The sequence below is a fragment of the Lissotriton helveticus genome, chromosome 9 (genome assembly GCF_964261635.1).
Source record: "Lissotriton helveticus chromosome 9, aLisHel1.1, whole genome shotgun sequence".
NCBI classification, from domain to species: domain Eukaryota; kingdom Metazoa; phylum Chordata; class Amphibia; order Caudata; family Salamandridae; genus Lissotriton; species Lissotriton helveticus.
The window spans coordinates 521,410,723-521,436,722 of record NC_136070.1 but is presented as its reverse complement, the minus strand read 5'-3'; the positions used below and the strand labels follow the sequence as shown (position 1 = coordinate 521,436,722).

At 53.2% G+C, this 26,000-nt stretch overlaps 1 protein-coding gene across 1 annotated transcript in view; it reads left to right on the top strand.

Annotated features, from left to right (window-relative positions):
* Positions 1 to 2,556: 2,556 nt before the first annotated feature.
* The window catches only part of SLC35F4 (solute carrier family 35 member F4), a 536,946-nt gene continuing 513,502 nt past the window's right edge, over positions 2,557 to 26,000 (top strand). The window contains exon 1 of the mRNA XM_078662094.1: positions 2,557 to 2,670. Coding sequence (XP_078518220.1) covers positions 2,568 to 2,670 — 103 coding nt within the window. The 5' untranslated portion in view covers positions 2,557 to 2,567. The remainder of the gene's footprint in view (positions 2,671 to 26,000) is intronic.

The following is a 26,000-nucleotide window of genomic DNA, read 5'->3' as shown; positions in this document are numbered from 1 at the left end:
CTATTACTATTTAATTTACGGACTGTGGGTATATGGTATACCACTTTATTAGTGACTTATAAGCAAATTAAATATGCCAATGAGGTGCACTGGTTAGCAATGGTAAAATGTACACAGTTCTATGGCCGACAAAAACATGCAAGACAGGATAGGAGAAGGCAAAAGGTTTGCTGGACGACCACCCTAAGTCTGATAGGTTTAACATCTACCAACAATGAACATAATTTCTAAAACACATGTACATATTTCAAAACATCACAAGACATATTAAGCTTGAAACACGTAAGAATTAAAATTGACAAATGTATTAGTCATTAAAAATATCACTGTGTCACTGTACAAATATGAACTGCATCACTGTGTATAATCATTCAGTGTTGGAAGATCGTGAAGATAAAATCATGACATGTTTCGATGGAGAGAACTAATAGTGTTCCCCTTCTTCAGTTGATTTTTGAATCATATGACTGCGTTACTGGTGAGTTTATGCTTAATGAAAGGTTAATTTTAGGAATACTGGGGAGCGTTTCTTGAAATTTGGTTTCTTAACCCTGTCCACCTGGTAATGAGTTGTTGCTCTTATTAGATCACAGCACTTCTCATATTAGCCATCATCTGCTTCATAATCTGCATATTGCAACAAGAAAATGTGTTTCTAGTTCAAACAAATCAAAAGTTTCTAAAAATCAAAGTAAAGGGCAAAACATAGTGATGGACAGTGGTAGGCCCTTTTCTAAGGTTCACTTGTCTCCTTATAGATGATGATTGCTATTTTTATGTATTACACTGGCGCTACTGAGGTAAAAATTGTGCCCAAGAGCAGTGGCGTAGCAAGGGCAGGTGGTACCAGGTGCGGAAAATGTCTTGTTATCCCCCCCGCCCCCACCATTGAAATGAATAAAATAAGGAAGAAAAAGATAGTTACACATATTTTTGGCATTGTGTCACCCCCCTCAGTGACATTTTGTCACCCCCCTCAGTGATGACACCCGGGGCGGAGAGCACCCACCGCACCCCCCTTCCTACGCCAAAAGTTTGGAATGTGTGCTAAATTGCGTCTATTGCAATTATGTGATTATGTGGCCCTGGTACTTCTGCATCATTATGAATTTCCATTAACCACATTTGCCACATAATCTACTATTTGCTGCATAATTTGCAGATTTCATCCAAAAAAGCGTTTCGTTTAATCGGATTACAAGTTACAAAAAAACATATGTGCAAAATATTGTGTCTTTCAGTTGGAGACCCATTTCCAAAGGCGAACTGGTCTTCTATTAGGTAATGATTGTTGTAGGTGTTAAACTTTTTCTAATGATGCACAACTTTTGCCTAGACAGTATTAATATGTGTTAAAATGTCAAAATAGTGAAAGAATAATGCCAAAGAATTTGCAATGTATGCCAAATAATTTTCCCACTGTTTCCACACAATTTAGTCACCACTGTCGTATTATTTCGTCTGCCTTGGCCACTTATTCGCAGTAGCCCTGGATATGGGATGAAAGGCTTCCATCTGGCTCTGCAGTGAATAATGCTACGAGGTTACTGGACGTAAAGCAATGTTCTATTAAAATGTTCAACCAATCACAAATCTGACCAGGTACGTGTGTGTAATGTCTTGGGTGGTTTTTAAGCATATTTTGCCCTATCCTGTCAGTCCTGAGATAGCGGGAGTTATGTGAACACACTTGGAGCCCGCACACTGTTCCTTGAGAGCGAGCGGTTGTAGGTCCTTTACTCCTTTCTAGGCAGGAGTGCTGCGCACTCGCTTCCTGGCAGTTCGTCTGCTGTCAGAGGACAGAGCCCAGTCAAGGACACGCTCGGGGGTGCTGCGCCCCCCAGGTCTGGCGGCGGCGGCCTGGAAATGCCTCTCATCAGCACAGAAACCACAGCGGGCAGTTGAGGAATCTGTGAGGAGGGACTGAGAGGACCGTCTGCACCAGAGGAGCAGAGACAGCGAGAGGGCTCCCGGGGCAGAAGAGACAGGAGCATCCGACGGGTGATACAGGACCACGCGCTGCATCCTCACAAGACCAGAAGCCGTCAGTGCTGCAGGAGGACCACTGAGCCCCAGAGCTGAGGGACCAGCAACAGCCGATGCTGAAGGACCAGAGGGGCAATAAGTGCTGCTGAGCCCTGTGCATCTTTTGCTGCTGAGCCAGGAAGTCCAGGGTGACGGGACCAGAAGCCCGGGGAGCTGCAGCACGTGCTGCAGGAGCTCAGGTGCTGCAGGAGCAGCTAGTGCTGCAGAGCCAGCGACACTCAGGGGCAGGCACTGTGACAGAAACTGCTGCACGACCAGGACCCATCAGTGCTGCGGGGTCTGAAGGAGCTGCCGTGAGGACCCGGGGCCCCAGTACCGCATCTTTATTTATTTATTTATTGAATGCGATTTTCTATAGCGCGAACATTACCCGAAGGTGTCAGAGGCCAGGATACCAGTGCTGCTCCAGCGCTGCCAGGGGAGCCGGAGCAGGAGGGAGAGTTGCAGCAGAGCTGCACACCGAGGAGGGAGAGCTACAAACCGAGGAGGCTGCACCGGTCCATCCCTGAACCTGCCGCTCTATGGATATCAAAGCAGCCCCAAACGGGGTGGCGACCATCGAGGACCGCATCCTGCGGATCACCGGCTACTACGGCTACTACCCGGGCTACTCGAGCCAGAAAAGTAAGGCGCCCGCGCGCGTGCTGCAGAGGGTGGCTGGCGCGCGCCTGCAAGTGTGCTGCAGTGCACGGGCACTGCGGTGTGTTTTGTGTACATTAACCGCACGCCAGCAACGTGTCCCGGGTAACTTGGCAAATAAAATGTGCGTGTAATTGTGCATCAGTGGCACTGCAGCTGGCGAGAGGACTGGAAGGCGCGTTTAACTACGTGCGTTGGCAGGTGGGGTCCCGGGGGTCTCCCGGGACTCGGGATGGTGCAGGGGAACTGCAGCAAGAGCAGCTGAGCTGCACTCTCTCACCTGGGGGAGGGGGCGCCATAGAAGCTCGTCTCAGTCCTATGGAGAGCAAGCTGGTGAAAACAGAACGCCGATAATTTATGATGATCACCGGAGGGAGGGCAGGGGCTGCTGGGACAGGAGCGGGGGAGGAGGGGGTGGGTTGTGTTTTCGTCTATTCTGACTGCAAAATGTGCAGAGCTGAGAGCCAGGCGCGTGAGCAGCTAGGAAAGTTCTCACGACTGAGTGTTGTGGTCAGACTGAGAGAGCGTGGGGCAGTGAGGCCAGGCGGACAGCGGACCCTCTCTAGGGGCAGTGGGGTTAACACACCTGAGGCCGGCGGGACTAGGAGGGAGGCTCTTCTGTGCACAAAAGCAGTGAGGCTGGGGTTAGGTTCCCTGGGGACAGTGGGGGCAGAGTAGGAACGAAGCCCGTCTGCCAGGGGCAGGGCAGTGAAGCCGAGGTAAGTCCCAGACTGCAGGAGCACGAGGCCCGGTTGAGGGTGAAGGTGCAGCGGGGGCATGGGCAGCGAGGGTGGGCTAGAAACACAGCAGTCCCCCGGGACAGGGGCAGTGAGGCCGGACAGGAATGAAGTCCATATCCGGACAGGACCTGGGACAGGTGCAGAGAGGTCGCAAAAGGAGTGAAGCTCCCCTCAGGACAGGTGCAGCGATGCCTGGGAGGGAGGGCGCTACCGCGGAAAGGTGAAGAGAGGATGGATTGGGACTACAGCTCCTCTGGGGAACGGGGCAGTGAGACCAGGCGAGGAATAGAGTATCCACGAAGGACCAAGAATGAAGCGCCTCAGGATAAGGGACCTCATCTCCTGGCTACCGGGGCAGAGAGGCTGGACTGTGGGCAGAGGTCCCCAGGTGGACCTGGGCACCGAGGCGGGGCTGTGAATGGAGCTCTTCTCTCCTCTGTGGGTGGGTGCAGTGACGGGGCGCGTGAATGGACCTTCCCATGAGAACTGAGGCAGACATCCTTGCCTATAAATCCTACAGCTACGTGATTCGGTCGTGGGCGCAGGCAACCCTCGGCGTTATTTTGCTCACCAAGCCACCCCAGTTCAGACATGGCCATATGCAAATCAGTCTTGACCCTGTGCCTCATAGGAACAGTCCAGCCCGAACTGCCAAGCCATGTGTTCCCTGTACCGGAATCAAGCATCATAGGACCGGTTTCTGGCTATCAGGAAAGTTGCACAATGGCAATACATTCACCCCCACTCACAGAATTGGGTTTAATCCATCCTTATTTTGTTCACCAAGCCACCCCAGTTCCGACATGGCCATATGCAAATCAGTCTTTATCCTGTGCCTCATGGGAACAGTCCAGCCTGAACTGCCAAGCCAGGTCTTCCCTGAACCGGACCAGGATAGCTTGACTCCAGTGGCTTAGTGAGCAAGGGACCCACATCTGGGCATACCCTTCCCACATAGGGTGAACAGCAAACCACACAAGATGATGGAAGGAATGTTGCACAATGGCAAAACATTCACCCCCAGTCACAGATCTGGGTTCAATCCATCATTATTTTGCTCACCAAGCCACCCCAGTTCAGACATGGCCATATGCAAATCAGTCTTGACCCTGTGCCTCATGGGAACAGTCTAGCCTGAACTGCCAAGCCATGTCTTCCCTGAACCGGACTGAAGCATCCTAGGACCGGTTTCTGGCTATCAGCCGTCTTCAGCCAGGATAGCTTGACTCCGCGTGATTTGGTCGTGGGCGCAGGCACCCCTCGGAGAGTCCAAACACCTGCTCAAAACACCTGCTCATCCTGGGGCCAGGGAGAATGGCCTGAGACGCTAGGAGGGGAAGCTTAGACAGGCTTTTACCGCTCTCTTCTGGGACCCCTGGCACAGACTTGGGGCCCTGAGGACGTTAACTCTGGATGCATCTCTGCGACTCTCCCCGGGCAGAAAGATGGCCCGATCCTCCTGGTTAGTGGGTTAAATCAGGTCATCTCTGCCTAAACCTCCCCGGAGACAGACAACACACCATAGGGGATCCCTTCTCACCCCAGTAGAGAATACTGCCTGCCTCTAAAGTGCGCTGGGCCTCGAGGCCTACCCTGTGTACAGTTCACCTCACCTCACCCTGCCTGGCAGCGCTGCGCATTTGGCCCGAGCATGTCAGCGTTCCGTACTGACACACATCCTAATGTACAAACACCCAGAATCACAGCCTCCCTCGCCGTGTGTGTCTGGAGATTAAAAACACCCAGGATGGGTGAATTGCCGGGTGTGTGTTTTTAGGCGCTCCAAGCTGAGAACTGATCGAAGTGCAGCACAATCCACAACCCTGGGCGTCTGCAATCACGAGGGCCAACCCCCCGGGCGCACTGGTGTGACACTGGTTCGGGAGTGCAGGCTTCCTTAATTCACAGCACGATCCACCACCACGCTGACTTCCCGATCCAAAACGAAGTTGTGTCAACAGTCAAATGTGCTTTAACACAAGGGACTTGATATATGCAACGGCAGCAGTGTATAACAACTTCGGATCATTTCATAGTCTCCAAAATGTCCGAAAATGTATGAGAAAAATCCACATAGAACTATTAGAACCTTTTAGGACTCTTGAAACGTGGCCCCTTGCACATTAGACAACACCAATGGGGATCGCTTCAGTATAGACGCCTGGTATATGGGTCCTTGCAGGGGGTGTAGACCTCGGAAGCATGGGCCCCTGCACCGCGGGTGTCCGAAGCATGTTCCCCTGTGCTTCTGTTTCCCACAGTGTGGCCCCTGCAACACGGAACCCTACAGTTTCAAACTTTGTCCTGGAACCAAGTGCCCCTTTTTTATGGAGCCTCACAGTATGGGCACCTTAAGCATGCCCCCTGGATGAGTTGTGACTGCAGCACGTGCCACTGTAATTTGGCACGCTGCAGCATGGCCCTTGCAGTGTAGATCCCCAGAGCATGAACCCCTGAGGTGTAAGGTCATTGTAGGATGGGCTGGACTCATGCAGCATTGACCCCTTCAGCCTCGATCATTTCAGGGGAAGCATGGACCCCATCAGCATCGGTTATTGAAGGATAGACTTCTGCAGCGGCACACTTGCAGCAAGGGTCATTATAGGAAGGACTCCTGCAGCACGGACCAGTGCTACACGGCTCATAGTAGGATGGACTCCTGCAGCATGGGTCACTGTAAGAAGGACTCCTGCAGCATGGGTCATTGTAGGAAGGACTCCTGCAGCATGGGTCATTGTAGGAAGGACTCCTGCAGCATGGACCAATGCTACACGGCTCATAGTAGGATGGACTCCTGCAGCATGGGTCACTGTAAGAAGGACTCCTGCAGCATGGGTCATTGTAGGAAGGACTCCTGCAGCATGGGTCATTGTAGGAAGGACTCCTGCAGCATGGACCAATGCTACACGGCTCATAGTAGGATGGACTCCTGCAGCATGGGTCACTGTAAGAAGGACTCCTGCAGCATGGGTCATTGTAGGAAGGACTCCTGCAGCATGGGTCACTGTAAGAAGGACCCCTGTAGCATGGGTCACGGTAAGAAACACTCCTGCAGCATGGGTCACTGTAAGAAGGACTCCTGCAGCATGGGTCACTGTAAGAAGGACTCCTGCAGCAAGGGTCACTGTAGGAAGGACTCCTGCAGCATGGAACCCTGCAGCATGGGTCATTGTAGGAAAGACTCATCAAGCCTGCACACCTGCAGCATGGGTCATTGTAGGAAGGACTCCTGCAGCATGGGTCACCGTAAGAAGGACTCCTGCAGCATGGGTCACTGTAAGAAGGACTCCTGCAGCATGGGTCTTTGTAGGAAGGTCTCCTGCAGCATGGTTCACTGTAAGAAGGACTCCTGCAGCATGGGTCAATGTAAGAAGGACTCCTGCAGCATGGGTCAATGTAAGAAGGACTCCTGCAGCATGGGTCAATGTAAGAAGGACTCCTGCAGCATGGGTCACTGTAAGAAGGACTCCTGCAGCATGGGTCACTGTAAGAAGGACTCCTGCAGCATGGGTCACTGTAAGAAGGACTCCTGCAGCATGGACTCCTGCAGCATGGGTCATTGTAGGAAGGACTCCTGCAGCATGGGTCACCGTAAGAAGGACTCCTGCAGCATGGGTCACTGTAAGAAGGACTCCTGCAGCATGGGTCTTTGTAGGAAGGTCTCCTGCAGCATGGTTCACTGTAAGAAGGACTCCTGCAGCATGGGTCAATGTAAGAAGGACTCCTGCAGCATGGGTCAATGTAAGAAGGACTCCTGCAGCATGGGTCAATGTAAGAAGGACTCCTGCAGCATGGGTCACTGTAAGAAGGACTCCTGCAGCATGGGTCACTGTAAGAAGGACTCCTGCAGCATGTGTCACTGTAAGAAGGACTCCTGCAGCATGGGTCTTTGTAGGAAGGACTCCTGCAGCATGGTTCACTGTAAGAAGGACTCCTGCAGCATGGGTCAATGTAAGAAGGACTCCGGCAGCATGGGTCTTTGTAGGAAGGACTCCTGCAGCATGGGTCACTGTAAGAAAGACTCTTGCAGCATGGAACCCTGAAGCATGGGTCGTTGTAGGAAAGACTCATCCAGCCTGCACACCTGCACCATGGGTCATTATAGGAAGGACTTCTGCAGCATGGGTCACTGTAAGAAGGACTCCTGCAGCATGGGTCATTGTAGGAAAGACTCATCCAGCCTGCACACCTGCAGCATGGGTCATTGTAGGAAGGACTCCTGCAGCATCGGTCATTGTAGGAAGGACTCCTGCAGCATGGGTCACTGTAAGAAGGACTCCTGCAGCATGGAACCCTGCAGCATGGGTCATTGTAGTAAAGACTCATCCAGCCTGCACACCTGCAGCATGGGCCATTGTAGGAAGGACTCCTGCAGCATGGGTCACTGTAAGAAGGACTCCTGCAGCATGGGTCACTGTAAGAAGGACTCCTGCAGCATGGGTCACTGTAAGAAGGACTCCTGCAGCATGGGTCATTGTAGGAAGGACTCCTGCAGCATGGGTCACTGTAAGAAGGACTTCTGCAGCATGGGTCATTGTAGGAAGCACTCCTGCAGCATGGGTCATTGTAGGAAGGACACCTGCAGCATGGGTCACTGTAAGAAGGACTCTTGCAGCATGGGCCACTGTAAGATGGACTCCTGCAGCATGGGTCATTGTAGGAAGGACTCCTGCAGCATGGGTCACTGTAAGAAGGACTCCTGTAGCATGGGTCACAGTAAGAAGGACGCCTGCAGCATGGGTCACTGTAAGAAGGACCCCTGCAGCATGGGTCACTGTAAGAAGGACTCCTGCAGCATGGGTCATTGTAGGAAGGACTCCTGCAGCATGGGTCACTGTAAGAAGGACTCCTGTAGCATGGGTCACAGTTAGAAGGACCCCTGCAGCATGGGTCACTGTAAGAAGGACCCCTGCAGCATGGGTCACTGTAAGAAGGACTCCTGCAGCATGGGTCATTGTAGGAAGGACTCCTGCAGCATGGGTCACTGTAAGAAGGACACCTGTAGCATGGGTCACAGTAAGAAGGACCCCTGCAGCAAGGGTCACTGTAAGAAGGACTCCTGTAGCAAGGGTTAAGTCAAGTCAAAAGTTCTTTATTCGATGATTAAAAATCACCATAAAAGCACATATATAGACAAGCAATTAAAATCCCATTAAATCATTATCAGAACCCTGCTTGTGGTACCATATAATTTAAAAAAGAAAAAGACAATATAAATACATTGAAGGTCTTATCAATCAATCCCCCCCCTCTGGTTACCCTCAGTTGGACCTCCACTTTTATGAAATTCATAATACAGCATAATGTAAAAGGGTCAATCGCTTGTTGTAAATAAATTATAGCAGGTCTAGCATATTTCAATTGAGCTTGTTTTAAAATATCTACCAAGAATCTTTGCCTGGGCATTGAATAAAAAGAACACAATAGTACAAAATGAAGGGAGTCCTGCGGAGACCTATTGTCGCAGCCGCAGGGTCCCTTCTGCTCAATTGTAGTTAAAAACCCTGACGGGGACGCTAATAAATATGGTAATAAATTGAGCCTAAAACGACACATTAAAAACCTATCCTGGGCATTGTACATAAGGTATAAGTATGGCTCAATTCCCTCGGTACTTTTGACAAGAATATGGGCACTCACAGTTTTTTTGGACCCTTCAGCCTCAGCTCTATGTTCTATTTTCTGAGCTAAAAAGGCTCTCTTTATGATCACTTTGTCCTGAGGTACTATTGCTACCGGATCGACAAAGAGATTCTTATAGCCCAGGGTTTCTAGGGTGGCCTTTACATAGTTGAGCCATGGGATGCCCATGCATGTATCTCTTCTTAGGCAATCACTCAGAATTTCTCTACTTAAGGACGCCTCAGGATTTGTCCAAATTTTCAGCCAGGCCAGGATGGGTCTGAGCATTACCAGATCTTCGAGGTTTGGCCTCCCTAATTCCCTGTGTACTATAACAGCAGGGGTACTTTGTGGGACTTTCAAAATGGATCGTAGATATTTATTTTATTCCCGTTGTAGTTGCGTAATGTTGGCAAAGCCCCATACCTCTGCCCCATAAATGACTTTGGAGCAGCACATAGAGCCATAAAGGTTCATCACCTGTTCGGGGCACCATCTGCCTACCCTCCGCCCATAGCTTGCAATAGCACCATTAGTGGCAATCATTTTGCAACAGCGCTCCTCCACCAAGGAATTGAATTTTAAAGACCCATCAAATAGCAAGCCTAAGTAAGAAAATGTTTTAACCCTTTCTATTTTATGGCTTCCTATCGTGAAGATGGATTTGGTGCAAGGTTTATTGCCTGCCCACAGCACGTATGACTTGCCCATGTTGACGGATAGTTCTAAAGATTCCATAAATTTAACAAATCCGCCAATTAAAATCTGTAGACTCTTTGGCGTGCGCGCGAGCAGGACCACGTCATCCACGTAAAACAGGGATGTAACGAGACCCTACTCTCGGACAGTCTGTCTTTAAATTTAACAAAAACTGCTCTAAATTATTTATATAAAGTGAGAATAAAAAAGGGTGCGAGTATACAGGCTTGCCGTACCCCGCTCCTACATGGGAATGATTCTGTCAACCCACCCTCCTTATTGTACCGTACTTTTGCTGAGGTGTCACTGTGAAGCTCCCTTAAGATGTTAATTAGGCCAACATCAATCCCCATAAGAGTCATCATAGCCCACAGCTTATCCCTATTCACATGATCAAAGGCGGCTGCCAAATCCATGAACCCCATATAGTTGTCTTCATTGCTGGCCTTGATGTATTTGGCAGTCAGCATATAGAGGTTCAGGCATTGATCGCTGGTAGACCTCCCTATCCTAAAGCCGTACTGAGTGTCCGAGATGGTGTTATTTTCCTCGGTCCACTCCGACAGACGATTAAGGATGCCCCGACCCAAAAGTTTAGCAGACACGTCAATCAGTGAAATCGGGCGATAGCACGGGGGGTTGTCCCTATTGCCCTTTTTAAAAATAGGGACAATTATGGCCGTTGACCATGAAGGCGGCAAACCACAACTAATAGCTGCACTTATAATTCTAGTCATTATTGGGGCCCACAGCTCCACACAGCTCAGGAACAAATCGGGCGGGATCCCATCTGGGCCGGGGGCTTTATTTTTTGACAGGCACTCAATTCCAGCAGTAATTTCCTTAATGGAAAAAACAACTGGCTGACCCTGCTGCACCGTCCCTGCCTTCTCTTCAATAATTCCTGCTTCGTGGTTGTACAGCCCCTTGAAATGAGTGACCCACTGTTCCGGCAAGATATTTGTCCCTATTTCGGAGGCATTGTCATCCTGGAAGCTTGGTCTATTAATAATTCTCCAGAACTCGGACATGTCCCTTTTTTCTGCAGCCTCTCTTAAGTCTGCCCATGCTTCCCCCTGTAGGACTAGTTTCCTCCTCTTGGTCTCACTCTTATACTTTTATCTACACATTGCTACTTGTTGGGTATCCCTGGTCCTAGTTTTGAGGCTACATTTAAGCTCCCTTAGAGCATGGGAGCAATCGCTGTCAAACCATCTTGGTTGGCAGTTTTTCCTCATAGGTGCCCTTGTTTTTAACAGCCCATCTATCAAGCTAGCAATCTGCCCAAATGCTAAGAGTAACGCAAAACCTTCTACTGACATATCTAGACAATCCTCGAAAGTGGAATTCCCAATATCCATCAAGGTTTTGTAGAAGGTTTCCCCGTCTATTTTAGACCACCTCAGCCATCTACCCTGGTCCGTTACCTTCTCGATGGTTGTACCAGGCTGTCCCCACCTGGATCGAGCCATGTAGCGAAACTCCAGTGCTAGGGGATTGTGATCACTAAAAGGGCTCCATTCTATCCCTACACTGGAAATTCTGTTTTTTAAGACTCTAAAGGCTAGAATATAGTCAATAAATGAGGAACACCCTTTGCCCTTGAATGTCGGGGACAGACTGCCGTCCCTCTCCACAGCCATCATGTAAATGGTGTGCTCTAGATCACGGTTATATAAGAGCTTACTAAAGGCCAGACCTTCCAGCGTGTGGTCAAAATGCAACCCGTTCTCCACGGGGCAATGTGACCATTCCGCGTCCATCAGAACTAAAGCCGGGCATAGGTGGCAGTTAAAATCTCCCATAACGAGAATAGTAGGGGCGTGAGCCCCCTTCCTAGCTGTGGTTTCTTGGCTCAATCTGTCACCCAGTTCCCGTGTAAATGTGTTGTAGTCTCCACTAGACCCATTATTATAAACATTAAACATGGTCAACCTTAATCCTTTGCCCCTAAACCGTACTGCCTATAGAACATGCGAGCACCAGTCCGTATCGGACCATGTGCCCTGGAGGTTCAAATCTACATATATAGACAGTCCTCCCATGGCTCTACCCGATCGTGATTTCTGTGCCGGGACAAAAAAACATTTGTACCCCTGGATATGAAAGGGGCTATTGTCAACCACCCATGTCTCCTGGAGGCTGATTATCTGATACCTGCTGATGTATTGACGTCACTCATAGTTATTAAATTTGGATGCCAGACCAGCTATATTCGAGGAGATAACTCTTACTACTTCCGCTGCTTCCCCTGTTCCACTAATAATCTGTTTTTTATCCGAGGTTCTGGCATGCCCTGGATCAAACCCTCTATCCCCTATAGATTGTTCAGTAGCTCTGGTCCTTGTCTCTATTGTGTCTGGGCCCCTGCTCCCCGTGGGGATAATTAACTGTGCTGGTGGACTTTGCAACCCAGTTTCCACTGGTAAACACACTCTGTTTCCATCAGCTAGACACACCCTTCCCTGAGCCTTAGTGTTATCATCCTCGAGTCAGTCATTAATGTCCAATGAACTACTCAGGACCTCATATCTCCTGCAGCATGGGTCACTGTAAGAAGGACTCCTGCAGCATGGGTCTTTGTAGGAAGGACTCCTGGAGCATGGGTCACTGTAAGAAGGACTCCTGCAGCATGGGTCACTGTAAGAAGTACTCATGCAGCAAGGGTCATTGTAGGAAGGACTCCTGCAGCATTGGTCACTGTAAGAAGGACTCCTGCAGCATGGGTCACTGTAAGAAGGACTCCTGCAGCATGGGTCACTGTAAGAAGGACTCCTGCAGCATGGGTCATTGTAGGAAAGACTCATCCAGCCTGCACACCTGCACCATGGGTCATTATAGGAAGTACTTCTGCAGCATGGGTCACTGTAAGAAGGACTCCTGCAGCATGGGTCACTGTAAGAAGGACTCATGCAGCATGTGTCACTGTAAGAAGGACTCCTGCAGCATGGGTCTTTGTAGGAAGGACTCCTGCAGCATGGGTCACTGTAAGAAGGACTCCTGCAGCATGGGTCACTGTAAGAAGGACTCCTGCAGCATGGGTCTTTGTAGGAAGGACTCCTGCAGCATGGGTCACTGTAAGAAGGACTCTTGCAGCATGGAACCCTGAAGCATGGGTCGTTGTAGGAAAGACTCATCCAGCCTGCACACCTGCAGCATGGGTCATTGTAGGAAGGACTCCTGCAGCATGGGTCATTGTAGGAAGGACTCCTGCAGCATGGTTCACTGTAAGAAGGACTCCTGCAGCAAGGGTCATTGTAGGAAGGACTCCTGCAGCTTTGGGTCACTGTAAGAAGGACTCCTGCAGCATGGGTCACTGTAAGAAGGACCCCTGCAGCATGGGTCACTGTAAGAAGGACTCCTGCAGCATGGGTCATTGTAGGAAGGACTCCTGCAGCATGGGTCACTGTAAGAAGGACTCCTGCAGCATGGGTCACTGTAAGAAGTACTCATGCAGCATGGGTCACTGTAAGAAGGACTCCTGCAGCATGGGTCATTGTAGGAAGGACTCCTGCAGCATGGGTCACTGTAAGAAGGACTCCTGCAGCATGGGTCACTGTAAGAAGGACTCCTGCAGCATGGGTCACTGTAAGAAGGACTCCTGCAGCATGGGTCACTGTAAGAAGGACTCCTGCAGCATGGGTCACTGTAAGAAGGACTCCTGTAGCATGGGTCACCGTAAGAAGGACCCCTGCAGCATGGACCGCTGCAGCATGGGACATTGTAGGAAAGACTCCTCCAGCCTGCACACCTGCAGCATGGGTCACTGTAAGGAGGACTCTTCCATCCTGCACACTTGCAACATGTACTCCTGCAGCATGGGCTATTGAAGAATAGACTCCTGCAGCGTGCACACCTGCATCATGGGTCATTGTAGGAAAGACTCCTGTAGCATGGACTCCTGCAGCATTGGTCACTGTAAGAAGGACTCCTGCAGCATGGGTCACTGTAAGAAGGACTCCTGCAGCATGGGTCACTGTAAGAAGGACTCCTGCAGCATGGGTCACTGTAAGAAGGACTCCTGTAGCATGGGCCACTGCAAGAAGGACCCCTGCAGCATGGACCCCTTCAGCATGGACCCCTGCAGCATGGGGCATTGTAGGAAAGACTCCTCCAGTCTGCACACCTGCAGCATGGGTCACTGTAAGAAGGACTCCTGCAGCATGGGTCACTGCAAGAAGGACTCCTGTAGCATGGGCCACTGTAAGAAGGACTCCTGTAGCATTGATCCCTGCAGCATGGACCCCTGCAGCATGGGGCATTGTAGGAAAGACTCCTCCAGCCTGCACACCTGCAGCATGGGTCACTGTAAGGAGGATTCCTCTATCCCGCACACTTGCAACATGTACCCCTGCAGCATGGGCTATTAAAGGATAGACTTCTGCAGCGTGCACACCTGCAGCACAGGTCATTGTTGTAAAGACTCCTGCAGCATGGACCCCTGCAGCATGGGTCATTGTAGGATGGACTCCTGCAGCAGGGACAAGTGCTACGTGGGTCACTATAGGAAGGACTCTTGCAGCATGGACCCCTGCAGCACAGGTAATTGTAGGAAGAACTCCTGCAGCGTGCACACCTGCAGCATGGACCATTGGGGGATGGACTCCTCCAGTCTGCCCACATGCAGCATGGGTCATTGTAGGGACGATGTCTGTTGCATGCACACCTGCAGCATGGATCATTGTCGGATAGTCTCCTGTAGCACGCACACCTGTAGCATGGATCATTGTAGGATGGACTTCTGCAGCATGGACACCTGTAGCATGGATCATTGTAGGATGGACTCCTGCAGTATGGACCCCTGCAGCATGGGTCAGTATAGGAAGGACTCCTGCAGCATGGGTCAGTATAGGAAGGACCCCTTCAGCATGGACCCCTGCAGCATGGGCCATTGTAGTAAGAACTCCTGCAGCATGGGCCATTGTAGTAAGGACCCTCTGCAGCATAGGCCATTGTAGTAAGGACTCCTGCAGTATGGGCTACTGGAGGATGACTCCCCCAGCCTGCATACCTGCAGCATGGGTCATTGTAGGAAAGCCTTCTGCAGGCTGGACCCCTTTAGCACGTGTCATTGTACGAAGGGCTCCTGCAGCATGGGCCATTGGAGAGTGGACCCCTGCACCATGGGGCACTATAGGAAGGACTCCTGCAGCATGGACCCCTGCAGCATGGGTCATTGTAGGAAGGGCTCCTGCAGCATGGACCCCTGCAGCATGGATCATTGCAGGAAGGACTCCTGCAGTATGGACCCCTGCAGCATGGGTCAGTATAGGAGGGACTCCTGCAGCATGGACCTGTGCAGCATGGGCCATTGTAGTAAGGAATCCTGCAGCATGGGCCATTGTAGTAAGGACCCCTGCAGCATGGGCCATTGTAGTAAGGACTCCTGCAGTATGGGCTACTGGAGGATGACTCCCCATGCCTGCATACCTGCAGCATGGGTCATTGTAGGAAAGACTCCAGCAGCATGGGTCATTGTCTGATGGACTCCTCCTGCATGGGACATTTTAGGGACAACATATGCAGCATGCACACCTGCAGCATGGGTTATTGTAGGAAAGACTCCTGTAGCATGGACCCCTCCAGCATGGGTCAATGCAGGAAGGGCTCCTGCAGCACTCACACCTGCAGCATGGGTCATTAAAGGATGGACTCCTGCAGCATGGGCCATTGTAGGAAGGACTCCTGCAGCAGGGACCAGTGCTGCGTGGGTCATTAAAGAATGCACTGCTGCAGCATGGTTCAATATAAGATGGTCTCCTGCAGCACAGACCAATGCTGTATGGGCCATAGTAGGATGGACTCCTCCAGCATGGGTAGTTATAGGATGGCCTCCTGCAGCCTGGACCCCTACAGCATGGATAATAATAGGATGCCCTCCTGCAGCCTGGACCCCTGCAGCATAGGTCATTATAGGATGGCCTCCTGCAGCATGGTTCATTATAGGATGGCCTCCTGCAGCACAGACCAATGCTGCAGGGGTCATTGTAGAATGGCCCACTGCTGCATGGATCATTGTAGGGTGGACCCCTGCAGCATGGATCATTGTAGGATGTACTTCTGCAGCATGCACACCTGCAGCATGAGTCATTGTAGATGGACTTTGCAGAAGGGACCAGTGCTGAATGGGTCATTCTAAGATGGACTCATGCAGCAGGGACCAGTGCTGCATGGGTCATTTCAGTATGGACTCCTGCAGCATGGGTCATTGTAGGATGCACACCTGCAGCTTGGGTCATTGTAGGATGCACACCTGCAGCTTGGGTCATTGTAGGATGCACTCCTGTAGCATGTACACCAGCAGCATGGGCCATTGTAGGAAGGACTCCTGCAGCAGGGACCAGTGCTGCCTAGGTCATTAAAGGATGCACTGCTGCAGCATGGTTCAATATAAGATGGCCTCCTGCAGCATGGACCAATGCTGCATGGGCCATAGCAGGATGGCCTCCTGCAGCCTGGACCCCTGCAGCATGGATCGTTATAAGAAGGACTCCTGCAGCATGGACCCCTGCAGCATGGGCCATTGTAGGATGGACCTCTGCTGCATGGATCATTGTAGGGTGGGCCCCTGGAGCATGGGTCATTGTAGGATGTACTTCTGTAGCATGCACACCTGCAGCATGGATCATTGTAAGATGGACTCCTGCAGCATGGGTCATTATAGGATGGCCTCCTGCAGCCGGGACGCCTGCAGCATGGGTCATTATAGGATGGCCTCCTGCAGCATGGACCAATGCTGCATGGGTCATTGTAGGATGGACCCCTGCTGCATGGATCATTGTAGGGTGGACCCCTGCAGCATGGATCATTGTAGGGTGGACCCCTGCTGCATGGATCATTGTAGGGTGGACCCCTGCAGCATGGATCATTGTAGGGTGGACCCCTGCAGCATGGGTCATTGTGGGATGTACTTCTGCAGCATTCACACATGCAGCATGGATCATTGTAGGATGGACTTTGCAGAAGGGACCAGTGCTGAATGGGTCATTGTAAGATGGACTCATGCAGCAGGGACCAGTGCTGCGTGGGTCATTGCAGTATGGGCTCTTGCAGCATGGGACATTGTAGGATGTACACCTGCAGCATGGGTCATTTTAGGATGCACACCTGCATCATGGGTCATTGTAGTATGTACACCTGCAGCATGGGTCATTGCAGGATGCACACCTGCATCATGGGTCATTGTAGGATGTACTCCTGTAGCATGGACACCAGCAGCATGGGTCGTTGTAGAATGGACTTTGCAGCAAGGACCAGTGCTGCATGGGTCATTGTAGGATGGAATACTGAAGCATGTGCCACTGCAAGTATAACCTATGCATATTGACCATATGTAATGGGTCCTGCTGCATAGACTCTGGCAGCATGGGCCATTGCAGCATGGACTCTGTAGCCTGTTTCTCTCAGCATGGACCCTCTGCAAAACGAACCCTTGTAATTTTGGCTCAACATCCTGGAGTTCTGCAGCATGGCACTTTGAAGCTTGGGTTCGGAAGCACGAGTCTGGGTGTGAGCACTCTTAGAGCATGTGTCCTGACTGGATGGAGCACGTCACTATGGAGAATGCAGCATGGCTCTCTGCAGCCCGGACCTCTGCAGCATGTACCACCAAGAATACAGTGCTGCAGCCCGGCCCTGCAGCACAGGTTCCTGCGGCATGGATGTCCACAGCACGGGCCCCTGCAGCACCAAGAATAAACACCTGCAGAATCGGCCCTGCAGCACTGGCTCCTGTGGCATGGATGTCCACTGCATGGTGCCCTGCAGCGTGGACCACCCAAGAATAAACTCCTGCAGCTTTGACTTCTGTGGCATGGATGTCCACAACATGACGCCCTATGGCCACCAAGAATAAACTACTGCAGCCCAAGCTTCTGTGCTATGGATGCCCACAACATAGCGCCCTGCAGCGTGGACCACCCAAGAATGCTCCAGCAATGGCTCCTGTGGCATGGATGTCCACAGAACGGGCCCCAGCAGCCTGGACCACTGCAGTGCTTTTCTTGCACTGTGGCCCCTGCAACACAAATGTGCCCAACATGGCGCCCTGCCGCACCGACCACCCAAGAATAAACCCCTGCAGAATCAGCCCTGCAGCACTGGCTCCTGTGGCATGGATGTCCACAGCACGGGCCCCTGCAGCATGGACCACCCAAGAATAAACACCTGCAGAATCGGCCCTGCAGCACTGGCTCCTGCGGCATGGATGTCCACAGCATGGGCCTCTGCAGCATGGACCACCCAAGAATAAACCCCTGCAGAGTCACAACTGCAGCACTGGTTCCTGTGGCATGGATGTCCACAGCACGGGCCCCTGCAGCATGGACCACCCAATAATAAACCCCTGCAGACTCGGCCCTGCAGCACTGGCTCCTGTGGCATGGATGTCCACAGCATGGGCCCCTGCAGCGCTGACCACCCAAGAATAACCCCCTGCAGATTCGGCCCTGCAGCACTGGCTCCTGTGGCATGGATGTCCACAGCACGGGCCCCTGCAGCGTGGACCACCCAATAATAAACCCCTGCAGAATCGGCCCTGCAGCACTGGCTCCTGTGGCATGGATGTCCACAGCACGGGCCCCTGCAGCCTGGACCACCCAATAATAAACCCCTGCAGAATCGGCCCTGCAGCATTGGCTCCTGTGGCATGGATGTCCACAGCACGGGCCCCTGCAGCATGGACCACCCAAGAATAAACCCCTGCAGAGTCGTAACTGCAGCACTGGCTCCTGCGGCATGGATGTCCACAGCACGGGCCCTTACAGCATTGGACTACCAAGAATAAACCACTGCAGCCCTGGCTTCTGTGGCATGGATGTCCACAACATGACACCCTACAGCATGGACCACCCAAGAATAAACCCCTGCAGAATAGGCGCTGCAGCACTGGCTCCTGTGGCATGGATGACCGCGGCATGGGCCCCTGCAGCTTGTACCAGCTTGGCAAGGACCACTGCAGAATAGGCCCTGCAGCACTGACTCCTGCGGCATGGATGTCCACAGCATGGGCCTCTGCAGCATGGACCACCCAAGAATAAACCCCTGCAGAATCGGCCCTGTAGCACTGTCTCCTGTGGCATGGATGTCCACAGCATGGGCCCTTGCAGCATGGACTACCAAGAATAAACACTTGCAGAGTCGCAACTGCAGCACTGGCTCCTGCGGCATGGATGTCCACAGCATTGGCCCTTGTAGCATTTACCACCCAAGAATAAACCCCTGCAGAACAGGCGCTGCAGCACTGTCTCCTGTGGCATGGCTGTCCATAGCATGACGCCCTACAGCATGGACCACCCAAGAATAAACCCCTGCAGAATAGGCGCTGCAGCACTGGCACCTGTGGCATGGATGTCCACATCATGGGCCCCTGCAGCTTGTACTAGCTTGGCATGGACCTCTGCAGAATCGGCCCTGCAGCACTGACTCCTGCGGTATGGATGTCAACAGCATGGGCCCCTGCAGCATGGACCACCAAGAATAAACTCCTGCAGCTTTGACTTCTGTGGCATGGATGTCCACAGCACGGGTCCCTGCAGTGCTGACCACCCAAGAATAACCTCCTGCAGAATCGGCCCTGCAGCATTGGCTCCTGTGGCATGGATGTCCACAGCACGGGCCCCTGCAGCATGGACCACCCAATAATAAACCCCTGCAGACTCGGCCCTGCAGCACTGGCTCCTGTGGCATGGATGTCCACAGCATGGGCCCCTGCAACGCTGACCACCCAAGAATAACCCCCTGCAGATTCGGCCCTGCAGCACTGGCTCCTGTGGCATGGATGTCCACAGCACGGGCCCCTGCAGCGTGGACCACCCAATAATAAACCCCTGCAGAATCGGCCCTGCAGCACTGGCTCCTGTGGCATGGATGTCCACAGCACGGGTCCCTGCAGCATGGACCACCCAATAATAAACCCCTGCAGAATCGGCCCTGCAGCACTGGCTCCTGTGGCATGGATGTCCACAGCACGGGCCCCTGCAGCGTGGACCACCCAATAATAAACCCCTGCAGAGTCGCAACTGCAGCACTGGCTCCTGCGGCATGGATGTCCACAGCACGGGCCCTTACAGCATTGGACTACCAAGAATAAACCACTGCAGCCCTGGCTTCTGTGGCATGGATGTCCACAACATGACACCCTACAGCATGGACCACCCAAGAATAAACCCCTGCAGAATAGGCGCTGCAGCACTGGCTCCTGTGGCATGGATGACCACAGCATGGGCCCCTGCAGCTTGTACCAGCTTGGCAAGGACCACTGCAGAATAGGCCCTGCAGCACTGACTCCTGCGGCATGGATGTCCACAGCATGGGCCTCTGCAGCATGGACCACCCAAGAATAAACCCCTGCAGAATCGGCCCTGTAGCACTGCCTCCTGTGGCATGGATGTCCACAGCATGGGCCCTTGCAGCATGGACTACCAAGAATAAACACTTGCAGAGTCGCAACTGCAGCACTGGCTCCTGCGGCATGGATGTCCACAGCATTGGCCCTTGTACCATTTACCACCCAAGAATAAACCCCTGCAGAACAGGCGCTGCAGCACTGTCTCCTGTGGCATGGCTGTCCATAGCATGACGCCCTACAGCATGGACCACCCAAGAATAAACCCCTGCAGAATAGGCGCTGCAGCACTGGCACCTGTGGCATGGATGTCCACATCATGGGCCCCTGCAGCTTGTACCAGCTTGGCATGGACCTCTGCAGAATAGGCCCTGCAGCACTGACTCCTGCGGTATGGATGTCAACAGCATGGGCCCCTGCAGCATGGACCACCAAGAATAAACGCCTGCAAAATCGGCCCTGCAGCACTGGCTCCTGCGGCATGGATGTCCACAGCATGGGCCTCTGCAGCATGGACCACCCAAGAATAAACCCCTGCAGAGTCACAACTGTAGCACTGGCTCCTGCGGCATGGGTGTCCACAGCATGGGCCCTTGTAGCATTTACCACCCAAGAATAAACCCCTGCAGAGTCACAACTGCAGCACTGGCTCCTGCGGCATGGGTGTCCACAGCATGGGCCTCTGCAGCATGGACCACCCAAGAATAAACCCCTGCAGAGTCACAACTGCAGCACTGGCTCCTGTGGCATGGATGTCCACAGCACGGGCCCCTGCAGCATGGACCACCCAAGAATAAACACCTGCAGAATCGGCCCTGCAGCACTGGCTCCTGCGGCATGGATGTCCACAGCATGGGACCCTGCAGCATGGACCACCAAGAATAAACTCCAGCAGCTTTGACTTCAGTGGCATGGATGTCCACAGCACGGGTCCCTGCAGCGCTGACCACCCAAGAATAACCCCTTGCAGAATCGGCCCTGCAGCACTGGCTCCTGTGGCATGGATGTCCACAGCACGGGCCCCTGCAGCATGGACCACCCAATAATAAACCCCTGCAGACTCGACCCTGCAGCACTGGCTCCTGTGGCATGGATGTCCACAGCATGGGCCCCTGCAGCGCTGACCACCCAAGAATAACCCCCTGCAGATTCGGCCCTGCAGCACTGGCTCCTGTGGCATGGATGTCCACAGCACGGGCCCCTGCAGCGTGGACCACCCAATAATAAACCCCTGCAGAATCGGCCCTGCAGCACTGGCTCCTGTGGCATGGATGTCCACAGCACGGGCCCCTGCAGCATGGACCACCCAATAATAAACCCCTGCAGAATCGGCCCTGCAGCACTGGCTCCTGTGGCATGGATGTCCACAGCACGGGCCCCTGCAGCATGGACCACCCAAGAATAAACCCCTGCAGAGTCGCAACTGCAGCACTGGCTCCTGCGGCATGGATGTCCACAGCACGGGCCCTTACAGCATTGGACTACCAAGAATAAACCGCTGCAGCCCTGGCTTCTGTGGCATGGATGTCCACAACATGACACCCTACAGCATGGGCCACCCAAGAATAAACCCCTGCAGAATAGGCGCTGCAGCACTGGCTCCTGTGGCATGGATGACCACAGCATGGGCCCCTGCAGCTTGTACCAGCTTGGCAAGGACCACTGCAGAATAGGCCCTGCAGCACTGACTCCTGCGGCATGGATGTCCACAGCATGGGCCTCTGCAGCATGGACCACCCAAGAATAAACCCCTGCAGAATCGGCCCTGTAGCACTGTCTCCTGTGGCATGGATGTCCACAGCATGGGCCCTTGCAGCATGGACTACCAAGAATAAACACTTGCAGAGTCGCAACTGCAGCACTGGCTCCTGCGGCATGGATGTCCACAGCATTGGCCCTTGTAGCATTTACCACCCAAGAATAAACCCCTGCAGAACAGGCGCTGCAGCACTGTCTCCTGTGGCATGGCTGTCCATAGCATGACGCCCTACAGCATGGACCACCCAAGAATAAACCCCTGCAGAATAGGCGCTGCAGCACTGGCACCTGTGGCATGGATGTCCACATCATAGGCCCCTGCAGCTTGTACCAGCTTGGCATGGACCTCTGCAGAATAGGCCCTGCAGCACTGACTCCTGCGGTATGGATGTCAACAGCATGGGCCCCTGCAGCATGGACCACCAAGAATAAACGCCTGCAGAATCGGCCCTGCAGCACTGGCTCCTGCGGCATGGATGTCCACAGCATGGGCCTCTGCAGCATGGACCACCCAAGAATAAACCCCTGCAGAGTCACAACTGCAGCACTGGCTCCTGCGGCATGGGTGTCCACAGCATGGGCCCTTGTAGCATTTACCACCCAAGAATAAACCCCTGCAGAGTCACAACTGCAGCACTGGCTCCTGCGGCATGGGTGTCCACAGCATGGGCCTCTGCAGCATGGACCACCCAAGAATAAACCCCTGCAGAGTCACAACTGCAGCACTGGCTCCTGTGGCATGGATGTCCACAGCACGGGCCCCTGCAGCATGGACCACCCAAGAATAAACACCTGCAGAATCGGCCCTGCAGCACTGGCTCCTGCGGCATGGATGTCCACAGCATGGGACCCTGCAGCATGGACCACCAAGAATAAACTCCTGCAGCTTTGACTTCTGTGGCATGGATGTCCACAGCACGGGTCCCTTCAGCGCTGACCACCCAAGAATAACCCCCTGCAGAATCGGCCCTGCAGCACTGGCTCCTGTGGCATGGATGTCCACAGCACGGGCCCCTGCAGCATGGACCACCCAATAATAAACCCCTGCAGACTCGGCCCTGCAGCACTGGCTCCTGTGGCTTGGATGTCCACAGCATGGGCCCCTGCAGCGCTGACCACCCAAGAATAACCCCCTGCAGGTTCGGCCCTGCAGCACTGGCTCCTGTGGCATGGATGTCCACAGCACGGGCCCCTGCAGCGTGGACCACCCAATAATAAACCCCTGCAGAATCGGCCCTGCAGCACTGGCTCCTGTGGCATGGATGTCCACAGCACGGGCCCCTGCAGCATGGACCACCCAATAATAAACCCCTGCAGAATCGGCCCTGCAGCACTGGCTCCTGTGGCATGGATGTCCACAGCACGGGCCCCTGCAGCATGGACCACCCAAGAATAAACCCCTGCAGAGTCGCAACTGCAGCACTGGCTCCTGCGGCATGGATGTCCACAGCACGGGCCCTTACAGCATTGGACTACCAAGAATAAACCACTGTAGCCCTGGCTTCTGTGGCATGGATGTCCACAACATGACACCCTACAGCATGGACCACCCAAGAATAAACCCCTGCAGAATAGGCGCTGCAGCACTGGCTCCTGTGGCATGGATGACCACAGCATGGGCCCCTGCAGCTTGTACCAGCTTGGCAAGGACCACTGCAGAATAGGCCCTGCAGCACTGACTCCTGCGGCATGGATGTCCACAGCATGGGCCTCTGCAGCATGGACCACCCAAGAATAAACCCCTGCAGAATCGGCCCTGTAGCACTGGCTCCTGTGGCATGGATGTCCACAGCATGGGCCCTTGCAGCATGGACTACCAAGAATAAACACTTGCAGAGTCGCAACTGCAGCACTGGCTCCTGCGGCATGAATGTCCACAGCATTGGCCCTTGTAGCATTTACCACCCAAGAATAAACCCCTGCAGAACAGGCGCTGCAGCACTGTCTCCTGTGGCATGGATGTCCATAGCATGACGCCCTACAGCATGGACCACCCAAGAATAAACCCCTGCAGAATAGGCGCTGCAGCACTGGCACCTGTGGCATGGATGTCCACATCATGGGCCCCTGCAGCTTGTACCAGCTTGGCATGGACCTCTGCAGAATAGGCCCTGCAGCACTGACTCCTGCGGTATGGATGTCAACAGCATGGGCCCCTGCAGCATGGACCACCAAGAATAAACGCCTGCAGAATCGGCCCTGCAGCACTGGCTCCTGCGGCATGGATGTCCACAGCATGGGCCTCTGCAGCATGGACCACCCAAGAATAAACCCCTGCAGAGTCACAACTGCAGCACTGGCTCCTGCGGCATGGGTGTCCACAGCATGGGCCCTTGTAGCATTTACCACCCAAGAATAAACCCCTGCAGAGTCACAACTGCAGCACTGGCTCCTGCGGCATGGGTGTCCACAGCATGGGCCCTTGTAGCATTTACCACCCAAGAATAAACCCCTGCAGAGTCACAACTGCAGCACTGGCTCCTGCGGCATGGATGTCCACAGCATGGGCCTCTGCAGCATGGACCACCCAAGAATAAACCCCTGCAGAGTCACAACTGCAGCACTGGCTCCTGCGGCATGGATGTCCACAGCATGGCGCCCTGCAGCGTGGACCACCAAGAATAAACCCCTGCAGAATCGGCCCTGCAGCCCTGGCTCCTGTGGCATGGATGTCCACAGCATGGGCCCCTGCAGCATGGACTACCCAAGAATAAACCCCTGCAGAATCGGCTCTGCAGCACTGGCTCCTGTGGCATGGATGTCCACAGCATGGGCCCCTGCAGCGCTGACTACCCAAGAATAAACCCCTGCAGAGTCACAACTGCAGCACTGGCTCCTGCGGCATGGATGTCCACAGCATGGGCCCCTGCAGCGCTGACTACCCAAGAATAAACCCCTGCAGAGTCACAACTGCAGCACTGGCTCCTGCGGAATGGATGTCCACAGCATGGCGCCCTGCAGCATGGACCACCAAGAATAAACCCCTGCAGAGTCACAACTGCAGCACTGGCTCCTGCGGCATGGATGTCCACAGCATGGGCCCCTGCAGCGCTGACTACCCAAGAATAAACCCCTGCAGAGTCACAATTGCAGCATTGGCTCCTGTGGCATGGATGTCCACAGCATGGCACCCTGCAGCATGGACCACCAAGAATAAACCCCTGCAGAATCGGCCCTGCAGCACTGGCTCCTGTGGCACGGATGTCCACGGCACGGGCCCCTGCAGCATGGACCACCCAAGAATAAACCCCTGCAGAATCGGCCCTGCAGCACTGGCTCCTGTGGCACGGATGTCCACGGCACGGGCCCCTGCAGCATGTAGCAGCATGACATGGACCACTGCAGTGCTTTTCTTGCACTGTGGCCCCTGCAACACGGATGCCCCAAACACGGGATCTCTCAGCAGGGACCCCTTCAGCATGGGCCACCACAGTATGACCCCTGCATCATTGACCCCCGAGGCAAGGGTCACTGCAGAGAAGCCCCTTTGCAGCATGAGATGCATTGTGTCCAGCTATTGGTCGCAGTGACGTCTACACACCATTGCAGTTTCTGAACAATTTTTATTTTAATTTGAAACAATACAGTCCCGCGGGTTTATTCAGAGAGGCCCCCATAGGCCGCGCGACTAACGACTAACTGCCATTCTTGGCTTAAAATGGTAAACATTCATGACACTTTCCTCATAAACTGCTCTCTCATAAAATCCATAGTGGGGGTAAGGGGGTGAGCGTTGTGTGTGTGTCTGTGTGTGTGTGTGTGTTGGGGGGGGGGGTATTGCAGATCTTCATTTATTAGGCGGGATGCAGCTGTTTTGACCGTGTTGCTTTTGCATTATTTACTGGCAGTTTTCACCAAATTGAATTACTCTTTTGAACTGAGCTCTGGGATCCATCGTGTGATGAGGCCTGGATTTATTTGCCAATATCGAGCAATAGAATACGCCAAACGGAAAGGAACAGCTGACCTCACAAACCCGAGACAGAAAGAAAACTGAACACAAACGCACAGGCGTTCTGTGCTGCGGCTGGGGTGTTTTACTGCTCTGTACTGATGCTTGCAATGTCGTTTTTGGACGAATTATCTCCAGATACAAAGTATACTTCAAGATGCGCTGCATTGGATCTATTCTGCGGTTCTTCGTGGGGGTC